Genomic DNA, 12,361 nt, shown 5'->3' with positions numbered 1-12,361 from the left:
AATAAAGTGGGCTCAGGGACTTTTATTTTGACGTGTGTCGCCGGTGCGCGAGCTGCTGTTGCTCTCCTCACGCGCATCCTGCAACATGTCGGCAGCTGATCGAGCGCGCGAGGTGAGAACACACAAAACAGCAGTAAAACACACATTAACATGTGCATGCAGAATTCACACTCATGCATGTGCATGTTTGAGGTTGTGTTGTAAATATGCCTTCTTAATAGAGGGTGTAAAACAGCGCTTTTGTTCTGTGAAACTTCTGCATGCAACATGAATGCAATGTTGTTATGCATGGTAGATAAATCAGTGGAACTATGGAGTTATATTTGTCTGTGACACCAGTGTTTGTTCTGCAGTGGTCTTGTCAGTTATTATAAAAATTAATGCATGTATTTGTTTGTTTTTAAATATATATTTCACACGTGTAACCTTTGAACATTTATTCTCAGTACACAGCAAATAAAATTCAGTTTTATGTTTACAAATAATTTTACAGTATATATATCTGTCATACTGAATACTGTAGTCTATGAATAGCTCTGATTAATATGGGTTAAGACTGTAAGTTTACATAAAAGTACTCTTGTTTATAACATTTTAGTGTGTAGGGACTGTGTGTGTTTTATGAGTTGTGTTTCACCACATTATTGTTATTTTTTACTCTTTTTATTTAGAATTCATCAGATGGCAGTTCTTCTCAGTCCAAACATGAAGGTGATTCATAGTACAGTGATGCCTAATTTAACCTTCAACACATGAGTTTACTTAGTGTGTTTGTTATTTTTTGTTTGTTTGTTTAAAACATGTAAATCTGTATAGAACTGTATTATGGGCGTCATATCAGTAGCAGTTTTTATTAAATTATCATCATCAGTCATGTAATATAATCGAAACAAATAATATCAAGGCTTTAATATTTTTAATTTCAGACTGTAAACTCTTATGGATCTTATTGCAGATTTTAAAAGTATTAAACATTGCTCCATTTTTTGTGTGCATTATAATATATAATATTGATGCCTGATTTCATTTGAAGCACATAAAATATTAGATTTGCGCATTAGTTTAAATGCTGGATGTTTTACAGTCATAACAGTATAGATTTCATAGTTATTCATTTATAAGTGCCAAAAAAAATTTTATATAATTTTTTTTCTTAAAGCTACACTATGCAACTTTTTACAAACCATGTCTTTACCCAAATACACTTTGATAAACCTATAATAATTATTTATATATATATATATATATATATATATATATATATATATATATATATTTTTTTTTATTTATTTATTTATTTTTTTCTCCCCAATTTGGAATTCCTAATGCGCTCTAAGTCCTCGTGGTGGCGTAGTGACTCGTCTCAATCCGGGTGGCGGAGGACGAATCTCAGTTGCCTCCGCGTCTGAGACCGTCAATCCGCGCATCTTATCACGTGACTTGTTGAGCGCGTTACCACGGAGACATAGCGCATGTGGAGGCTTCACGCTATTCTCCGCAGCATCCACACACAACTCACCACGCGCCCCACTGAGAGCGAACCGCATTATAGCGACCACGAGGAGGTTACCCCATGTGACTCAACCCTCCCTAGCAACCGGGCCAATTTGGTTGCTTAGGAGACCTGACTGGAGTCACTCAGCACACCCTGGATTCGAACTCGTGACTCCAGGTGTGATAGATAATTATTTATATTTTAGAGCTGTCGGGACGGATTTCGTGGGAAATTGCATACATACGTCATTCGCCCGTGCGTGTTCACGTCATATCCGTACGCAGAGAAAATGAGATCGGGCTACTATAGCGCGTGTATGGTGTGGGAGTTGCGTGAAGCTAAAAGTTTGTTGTCACAATGAACGAGAAAAATTGACCAGGGATCATTTAAAATGGCAAACCAGAGTCACCGGTTGTAAAAACAAAGAAACCCCGAACAGAGCCGAGTCTACAAGCAAAAAGGGGAGGTGACAGAGTCCGTAATAAAACCCGAATCAACATCAGCTTGGCTTTTCAGAGGTGGCGACAACTCTGAGATCTGAAAGGATTTAAAAGCGACCCAGAGATGGCTTTTTACTTACTCAACAGGTAAGATATTTTATTGATATGGTTTATGAATAATTGTGTAATCACACACACACACACACACACACACGTCTGTAATCGGTGCAGAACTTCTCACTTGCCAGCACACGTGTGTATTTTTCTTTATAACAGCAATAATTGATATAAATAAATCCTGTAGTCCTAGGCTTGCCAAGGACATGTGAGTCTTGAAATGATGTTGATCACTGGTTGGTAACAATGACAATCTATAAATTAGTCACTGTTGTTGTCTATTTGGCCAGAATATCTTCAAACTTTACAACATTTGACCTTATCAGACTAGCAATCGTTATGTCTAATGTTAACGTTAACTTTTGTAACGTCATTTATTTCAAAACTTCAATGTTTCCAATAAGTCAAAACAACAGCATGTGATATGGCACTTATGTGCTCAGATGACATGTTTTCAGATATCCGTCTTTTCCTTTCTTTCGTTATTTATTTGTCCATTCGCTCTGATGTCCTGTATTCGTGTGTACACCGGTGCCTCGAATCACATTCATCCGCACAGAGGAGCAGAGCTGAAGCACAACCAAAACGATGTTCTTCTGCAAGACGCATGCAGTTTTATTTTTTAACCGCTCGAGGGACAAAAGTTACATAGTGTAGCTTTAAGTCTTTTGTCGGTGTGCGATTTGGCACAAAAGTTCGCTCCAGGTGTGAATGGCTCATTGGGAAATGTTTCGATTCAAAATGTTAATCACGGCGAAAATTTGTGTTAGGCTTAATTTGTCCTCTTGTTCTGTCCTGTTAGCAGAACTGTTTCCTTCTGTAAAGAGCAAACCGATGGAGGAGACGATGATGTCACCAGCACGCCAGGACGAGGGACAACACGCCACGCCCGGCAAAACTTTCTCAGGTGAGTCTTTCACTGGTGCTCATGACAAAGTGTCTTTTCAGAGTGTAATTCTGATTGCACTCTCTCTCTCTCTCTGTTGTTATTGCTGTGATTGTTTAACACACAATATTGCCATAACAAAAAACAGATTAAAGTAAAATTAAGGTGGCAATTATGGTGAAAAATAGTACCACTAGTAATTGAAATATGTTACAAAATAGGATAAAATAAATGTGCTTTATTTTTAAATTAAAACCATTATAAAATGTAGAAGCAAGAGTACGTATAACAATTTTAAGAGCATTGTTTCAAAATGAACATGACAGGTGTACGCACAGTTAAATAAAATAATAATACAAAAGTAAATTGACAGTATAAAAATTTAAAATAATGTACAGTTATATAAAAAGATTTCCAGTTTTGATTTGTTCATTTTTTTTAAGTCCATTTATCTTTGTGCATTGTAAGGAGCCATTATCATAATTAAATCACATGTAACTTAAATACATTTTATTTATTTTAAATACAACAACGACAACAAGACTTAAAAAGAAATGTTCAAATTCAGTTAAAACACAATAATTCCCATAAAATGTAATGAAATGTGATGGGTCACGCAGAGACTTTTGGAAACGCCCGGTTATTGTTTTTACCATAATTTTAACAATAGTTTACCATAAAAAGTACAAGAATTCTCTTGTTAAACATAGTATAGTTTTTTCTGTTAATTATGCATTAAAATCATAATTGTTACATACTTAATAATTTTTTTTAAATATTATTTTACCATATAATTGCATGTACTGTATTGTTAAATATATAATAATAATTTTTTCTGTATACTTTAAGGTAACTACTTTTTTACAGTAGCATTTTTACATTATTTTACTGTTAAAATTATTGTCATTTTTTAACTTTGGAAATCTTTTTTTTTAATGCTTGTACTTTTCTTTTAATTATGCAGTAAAATCATACTTTTTACATACTTAAGAATTTTTTTAAAATAATATTTTACTGTCAAATTACATGTATTGTTAAATATATAATAATAATTTTTTTACTGTATATTTTAAGGTAATATATAATTTTTTTTTTACAGTAGCATTTTTACATTCTTTTACCGTTAAAATTATTATTATTATTATTTTTATTTTTTTAAATGCTTGTACTTCAGGACAATCCCAAAATAAATGTTTAATAGTCTCAGAGGCACTTTTTCATACTAACTTTAAAACGCTGTGACAAGTGTCTTAACCAGGTATACTTGATGAAAAACTTATATGAAATCTCCTTCACTTGTTATACAATACTTGTGAGGTGGTGTCATTTTGTTTCAATTGAACTGTTTTTTAAACGGAGAGTTCCAATAAACTGTAACAGCATTTGCAAAAGATAATGTAAAAAAGTATTATTATTGAAAGGATAACTGTAACAGCAAGTAGATGTAGACCGATATATCGGTTTTACCGATTAATCTGTGCTGATAGTTGCTTTTTGGAACTATTATTATCAACAAAAAAATCTATGCCGATAGTTGTCATTTCAAAATAAGAGTCCCTGGTGTGTTTCGGGCTTGTTTATATTTAAAAGTCCCACATTATGCACCAAATCTTATGCAGGAAATAAATTGATTAAATTAATTATATATATATATATATATATATATATATATATTTTTTTTTTTTTTATATTTTTTTTTTCTTTTCTATTTAATAAAGTAATTCTAATGGAACTTTATTACCACATTCTAAAAACCTCAAAAGTCCCTGGGGATTCCATTTAATACAATCAAATATTTACTAGGGTCAACGGAGAAATTGTATTTATGAATGAATTTAGGATCACTATATTAATGGATATTGGATATTATTGGCCGATATTAGCCTTTCACCGATATATCGGTATCGGCATATATGTTTACCGATATGCGCCGATATGAAAACTTTTTTCAGAACATATAATACAGAAAACAATGCTTTAGAATTGGTATCATAGTGTAGTTTGTCCAGCAGAGCGCGCTCCGTCTCCAGTGTTTACCACCGTTGAAAGTTTCCCCTGAACTTGTATAGCAGAATACGGTGCAACACCGCTGCTTATCTGTTTATTTTGACTCGGCAGTATTAATATAGTCAGCATTTGACTGATACTAAACAGTACTGGTGTTTATTTAGCTATTTGTTTTATTTTGTTTATTCTTTATTTTAATAGTCAGCATTTGACTGATACTAAACATACAGTACTGATTTTTATTAAGCTATTTATTTTTATTTATTCTTTATTTTCTCAATGTTCATTTCTAGAATTTGTTGACAATGTATAATAATAATGTCAAATATTCTTTGATAAAAATATTTGTTTATGAAAGCATCCTTCTAAGTACCTTTGCATAGTCATATCGGTGCAAAATCGGTGAAAAATCCAAATAGAAATGGTCTGTTTTCATTCCAGCTCAGAAATGAAATATATCGGCCACCATATCGGTAATCGGTGAATTTTTCCTCTCTAAAATCGGTATCGGTCTCAAAAATCCCATATTGGTCGGGCTCTATTTAACACCCTTGTTTTGATACGACAATAAGATCAGTGAGAATATTTTGGTTTAAAACAAACATGATCTCTATCTCTCTTCTCACAGGCAGTGGTGGTAAAACGGCTTCATCCTCCTCCTCCTCCTCCTCCTCCTCCTCTCTCTCTTCTCCATCTTCAGCGTCTAGCAGAGCTAAAATGAGTGTGTGTGGGCCGGGCAGTAAGACGGCTTCCTCTTCCTCCTCTTCATCTCTCTCATCCTCTTCTTGCACATCCCATTCTACAGCCAACTCTCCACCTAAAGTCCACCGCGCTCGCAAGACCATGACCCCTCGACCCCCATTTGCACAGGTGAGCACGTTTGGCTCTTTCATTTTCATGAAAACATCTTAGTTCTCATGGTGATGTCAGATAGATGAAATCTGTTTTTCTCCATCAGATGAAGTCTACTGAGTCTATGATTGCAGCAGCTACACCTGAGAAACCCAACAATAGCAGTAAAACAGACTCTGAAACAGGTGTGTGTGACTATAATCTGACTGGATGTAATTTAGTGTGAATACTTGAGGTTTCTGTTAAATTTTTTACTTTGTCTCTAGCTGTGAAGAAGCGTAAAGTGGCGTTGGACTCTGATGGTGTGGCGCCCCCTGCAGGAACTCCAGAGAAAGTTCCCAGACCTTCAACAGATGTGAGAGAAACCCAATTCTGACCAACAGTGTACTTTGAAACTGTAGCTTCTTATAACTAAAAGTAGTTCAACTATAGTCAAGCTACTAGTTTAAGAAACAGTAGTTAGCTACTAACAAAACTGAGCTTAATACATTAAAGCTATTTAAAGAAGAAAATATTTTTAGATGCATAACAATTGAATTATATTATTTAATCCTGAGTGGTTTTACTACAGTTACCATAGTTTAAATTGAACATAAATGTCTGTTTTTATGTTTGGTAGGCTCCACTGATTGTGTCCCCAGTGATGGAGAAGGTGGAGGCAGTTGCCATGACGACTAAAGAGAATTCTGGTGGTTGGCTGGAGGATCTTGATGACGAGGCAGATGAAGAAGACTTTCACCTGCTCTACAACACGTATTCTGGAGACGATGTCATTTATTCTGACAGCAAGGTGAAATAAAGATCTCATGCTGTGAAACAGCTGATTGTTTTGTGCAGACGTGTTTCTAGTGAGAGTCTCCGGTCTTGTGCTTTTATTTTGCAGTCAGAGGATGGGACGGTGGAAGAGCCGCTGGATGCAGAGCATCTGTCTGATCATGTGAGTGTTTCTGTCCAATGATTTGGAAGTGTATTTTATTTTCATTGAAGGTTTCACTGGTCAAAAACGTTTGGAACAATATTTGACCAGTGGTGTTTTTTTTTTTTTTTCAGTGGTCGATGCTTATATCTCGAGGGCAAAATGGCCAATATTATGCCCATATAATGTTGCAATATTGGATATAATGTTTATATGTAGTTTACATTTTGGAAATATCAGTTATCTGCAAAAATCTATGTCGAAAGTTGCCAATTGTTTTCCACCACCTTAATTATCGGTATCAGCAAAATCCACTATCAATCAACCTTTAATTTACAATATATACATGTATTAGAGGTAGACCAATATATCAGTTTAAACAATTAATCTTTGCCGATAGTTGCATTTTGGAAATATCGGTTATCAGCAAAAGCTATGCCGATTTTTTTCCCCACCATTTAGTTATCGGTATCGGCATAATCCACTATCAGTTGACCTCTAATATATACTGTATATATATATATGTATTAGAGGTAGACAATATATCAGTATCGGCTATTAGCGAAAATGAATACTGATAGTTTTTCACCAACTTGGTTATCGGTATCAACAAAATCCACTATTGGTCGACCTTTCATAAATATAAATGTATTAGAGGTAGACAGATATATCAGTTTAACTGAGTAATCGGTGCCGATAGTTGCATTTTTGAAATATCGGTTAATGGCAAAAATCTATGCAGATAGTTTCCCACCACTTTAGTTATCGATATCTGCATAATCCACTATCAGTTGACCTCTAATATATACTATATATATATGTATTAAAGGTAGACCAATATATCAGTTTAACTGAGTAATTGGTGCCGATTGTTGCATTTTGGAAATATCGGTTTTCAGCAAAAGCTATGCCGATTTTATTCCTATCACCTTAGTTATCGGTATCTGCAAAATCCACTGTCAGTCGACCTCTAATATACAGTATACTGTATATAAATGTATTAGAGGTAGACCAATATATCAGTTTAACTGAGTAATCATGCCGATAGTTACATTTTGGAAATATCGGTTAACGGCAAAAATCGATGCAGATAGTTTCCCACCACTTTAGTTATCATATCGGCATAATCCACTATCACTTGACCTTTAATATATACTGTATATATATGTATTAGAGGTAGACCAATATATCAGTTTAACTGAGTAATCGGTGCCGATAGTTGCATTTTGGAAATATCGGTTATCAGCAAAAGCTATGCCGATTTTATTTCCCATCATCTTAGTTATCGGTATCTGCAAAATCCACAATCAGTCGACCTCTAATATACTGTATATAAATGTATTAGAGGTAGACCAATATATCAGTTTAACTGAGTAATCGGTGCCGATAGTTGCATTTTGGAAATATCGGTTATCAGCAAAAGCTATGCTGATTTTATTTCCCATCACCTTAGTTATCGGTATCTGCAAAATCCACAATCAGTCGACCTCTAATATACTGTATATAAATGTATTAGAGGTAGACCAATATATCAGTTTAACTGAGTAATCATGCCGATAGTTACATTTTGGAAATATCGGTTAACGGCAAAAATCGATGCAGATAGTTTCCCACCACTTTAGTTATCATATCGGCATAATCCACTATCACTTGACCTTTAATATATACTGTATATATATGTATTAAAGGTAGACCAATATATCAGTTTAACTGAGTAATCGGTGCCGATAGTTGCATTTTGGAAATATCGGTTATCAGCAAAAGCTATGCCGATTTTATTTCCCATCATCTTAGTTATCGGTATCTGCAAAATCCACAATCAGTCGACCTCTAATATACTGTATATAAATGTATTAGAGGTAGACCAATATATCAGTTTAACTGAGTAATCGGTGCCGATAGTTGCATTTTGGAAATATCGGTTATCAGCAAAAGCTATGCTGATTTTATTTCCCATCACCTTAGTTATCGGTATCTGCAAAATCCACAATCAGTCGACCTCTAATATACTGTATATAAATGTATTAGAGGTAGACCAATATATCAGTTTAACTGAGTAATCGTGCCGATAGTTACATTTTGGAAATATCGGTTAACAGCAAAAATCTATGCAGATAGTTTCCCACTACTTTAGTTATCGTTATCAGTTGACCTCTAATATACAGTATACTGTATATATGTATTAGGGGTAAACCGATATATCAGTATAACTGATTAATCTTTGCTGATATTTATCGTTATCAGCAAAACCCACTATCAGTCGATCTCTAACATACAGTATATATATAATTCTATAGTATAACAGCGGCCTCTAGAAGTGCAATAAAAATAATTACTGACACCTCCTGGGGATTTGCTGAATAGAAATCTTTCTTCATTGACAATATTCATCTCTGTTTTTATCCTCACTTCAATGCATACAGTATTTAGTTTTTTATTAGATAATCAAGTGTTCTAAATTGAAACTAGAGCATGCAAATAAATATTGGAAATATATGGAAACGCACCCTGTTACCATAAACATCATGTCTCCAACTTCATTTTTGTGAATAATAATAAAAGACCTCATCTAGTGATTTATAGGCTGTAAAAAGCTTAATTTGTTTAATACTTAAATTTAGAGCATTGTAAAGGAGCCAAGTCTCCATCATTTCAAAATAAGAGTCCATTTCTAATACTTAACGCTTCTATTAATCAGCTAAATTGCCGCAGTTATTGCCGACGCCTTCAATAAAGATCAAACTGACTAGTGTGTAGTAAACTGCAGGAAATGTAATGACTGTGCAATGTGTCTGTTGTCGTCAGAGCTCTGAGTCTGATCAGTCTTTAGCTGTGCTGAAGAAAGCCGGAGGACAGAGAGACGAGTCGCCATGGAAACGTCAGGGAAAGGGTAAAGCAAGAGACAGACACCCTGCCGGAGACATGGAGACAAATAAAGGTGAGAGAGAGACAGGTGATGATGGTGTGTGTGGCTTTGTGCAGCTGTAACTCTTTGTGTGTTTGTTAGGTGTGGATTCTGCAGGCGCAGTGACTGCAGCAGCTGCAGTGGACGACACTGACTACACTGAAGTTCCACTGGATTCTCTAGATATCTCAGCAGCCGACAGCATCTCACTGTCTCCACATGCAGGTGTGTGTTTGTTTAAAACATAGCAGGAGTACCTTTAAATGGACCATTTAATTAAACATTAAATATTTTACTGTTATTTTATTTTTCAACATATAATGTTTGTTATTGGGATGTGCATGGATAGTTGTCACTTGGTTAATTGTTCAATGTACCTCTATTCAAATACCACAATCACTATTCGGACCTGACAAACCGTCTGATTTCGGGTCAGATTTTCAAGGCTCCATTAGGGTGAAGTGGTATCAAGACTTTCGTTATAAACTTCCTCTATCAACTCAGTGTTTGATCCTGAGTTTATGATTGGTTCACAAGTGCGTTCACATGAATGAAGCGAATAGTCACAACTCGTGTGCAACTTGGAGCGAGAGAATTAGTGCAATTTACCTCTTCACTGTAGATCTTTATGAAAATTATGAAGAATTTTTACACGGCACAAGATGCCGTTACAAAAGTATGAACAATGAAAACAATGAAACATATATACGACTATGAAATGATAAATAATTTAAAGACATACACAGAAAGAAGAAACATTGCTGGCATGGGCGTCACTTTGTTTTAAAATGTGGTGGGGACATTTTGGGGGTTGGGAAGGGGAGGTTGGTGATGTCACGAAGTAGTGAAATTCATTAATATTAATGAGGTTATGTGCAGGGGCCTGGGTAGCTCAGCGAGTATTGACAATGACTACAATCCCTGGAGTCAAGAGGTCGAATCCAGGGCGTGCTGAGTGACTCCAGCCAGGTCTCCTAAGCAACCAAATTGGCCCGGTTGCTAGGGAAGGTAGAGTCACATGGGGTAACCTCCTCGTGGTGCGATAAGGGGTTCTCCCTCTCAATGGGGCGTGTGGTAAGTTGTGTGTGGATCGCGGAGAGTAGCATGAGCCTCCACGTGCTGTGAGTCTCCGTGGTGTCATGCACAACGAGTCACGTGATAAGATGCGGCGATTGACGGTCTCATAAGCGGAGGCAACTGAGACTTGTCCTCTGCCACCTGGATTGAGGCGAGTAACCGCGCCACCACGAGGACCTACTAAGTAGTTGGAATTGGGCATTCCAAATTGGGAGAAAAGGGGATAATAAAAAAAACCATTTAAAAAAAGAGGTTATGTGCAGATAATGTCAAAAAATATGGTAACAGTTTATAATAATGGCACATGAATGATCATGAATTAAAACCTGAATTAATACTTACTTCAGCATGAATTCATGATGAGTTAAGGATTAGACTAATAAAGAACTAATGAAGAGCTTTAGGTTAGTTCTTCATTAATTCTTGATTAGGACAGTCCTTAACTCTACGCCTGGAGTCACATGGATTCATGTTACATGTTAGTACATGTTTGATAGTTAATGCATTAATTAACATGTGGTAGTAAACTAAATCAAACAGGCTTTATAAGAAAGAATGTGAAGTGCTTCAACCTTAAATTTAACGTACATAATTTAACAGTCATAATTTAACCTTTTAATCCATACCTCGGGTCTTTAGTGACCTGGGACCTCAATCCATCCCCTGTGTTTTGCCCACACCTCTTTAGTATTCCTCAAATTGCCAAAAAAATATATGTTTATAACTGCTTAACTACCAAAAGTGTATAGGGTCATTAAACCCTATATGTAAGACTGACTCGAGATATGTAATAGTGTCGCTTTTGTTTGCGCTTCCATAAATAATATTTTTGATTATTTCATGTCTATATAAGTTTACTATCACAGGATGTATATTTATTTGTTAATTACTAGACAAATGAGTACTATATTCATACAAATGACCACTATATCACACTGATTTTCTGTGTGACAATGGTAATTTTTCAGTATTCCATATGCATGTACACATGCAAATTATACATGATATTTCTTACTCAAGGTGGCGCTGATGTTTCACTGATTGACTTGATTTTCATTTGACGAAGAAGCAACGTGGAAGTAAACTATAGCAAGTTTAACACATGAACAGTATGATATGATTATAGTCATTTGGGTGTACTACTGAAATTATGTAAGTTGTGCGTCTGTTTAGACTCAAAAGTGCCTGAGAAAATACATATGTGTAGATAGTGTAATGTGTAGCTCAATATGTTTTTAAAGGAATAGTTCAACCAAAAATGAAAATTCTCTCATTATTCACTTACCCTGATGCCATCCCAGATGTGTATGACTGTCTTTCTTCAGTAGAACACAAATTAGGATTTTTAGAAAAATGTTGAAGCTCTGTAGGTCCTTATAATGTAAGTAAATGGGTGCCATCAGGCTGCTGGCTGTTTGACGGTCCAAAAGTCATATTTAGGCAGCATAAAAGTAATCCACACGACTCCAGTTGATCAGTTAATATCTTCTGAAGCAAATATATAATATATATCAGAATATATTCTATTCTGTTATTTTTAATTGTCTTAAAAATGTTTTGAAAATTTGACACAATCTGGACATTTTGTAAAACCATTTGTGATGGGTCGCTAAAGACCCACGGTATGTAACAATGTCTGGCGAAACATCCATGCTTTAAGGGTTAA

At 35.2% G+C, this 12,361-nt stretch overlaps 1 protein-coding gene across 9 annotated transcripts in view; it reads left to right on the top strand.

Annotated features, from left to right (window-relative positions):
- Window positions 1-70: 70 nt before the first annotated feature.
- Window positions 71-12,361, top strand: part of LOC127421499 (histone-lysine N-methyltransferase EHMT2-like) — a 30,902-nt gene continuing 18,611 nt past the window's right edge. For 6 of the 9 annotated variants that reach the window (XR_007894002.1, XR_007894003.1, XM_051664584.1 and 3 more), the window contains exons 1-10: window positions 77-112; window positions 672-711; window positions 2,855-2,959; window positions 5,574-5,815; window positions 5,904-5,982; window positions 6,064-6,152; window positions 6,417-6,587; window positions 6,681-6,734; window positions 9,519-9,651; window positions 9,721-9,843. Coding sequence is in view for 7 of the 9 variants with exons in the window: in XM_051664584.1 (XP_051520544.1) it covers window positions 86-112; window positions 672-711; window positions 2,855-2,959; window positions 5,574-5,815; window positions 5,904-5,982; window positions 6,064-6,152; window positions 6,417-6,587; window positions 6,681-6,734; window positions 9,519-9,651; window positions 9,721-9,843 (1,063 nt within the window). In the remaining 2 variants the exon portion in view is untranslated. Of the gene's footprint in view, window positions 113-671; window positions 712-1,515; window positions 2,083-2,854; window positions 2,960-5,573; window positions 5,816-5,903; window positions 5,983-6,063; window positions 6,153-6,416; window positions 6,588-6,680; window positions 6,735-9,518; window positions 9,652-9,720; window positions 9,844-12,361 lie in introns of those variants that run through there. The other 3 variants (XM_051664583.1, XM_051664585.1, XM_051664586.1) reach the window with 3 other exon arrangements.

This window comes from Myxocyprinus asiaticus, chromosome 30, assembly GCF_019703515.2.
Source record: "Myxocyprinus asiaticus isolate MX2 ecotype Aquarium Trade chromosome 30, UBuf_Myxa_2, whole genome shotgun sequence".
NCBI lineage: Eukaryota > Metazoa > Chordata > Actinopteri > Cypriniformes > Catostomidae > Myxocyprinus > Myxocyprinus asiaticus.
The sequence above is the reverse complement of the archived record's forward strand: the minus strand, read 5'-3'. Positions and strand labels throughout refer to the sequence as shown.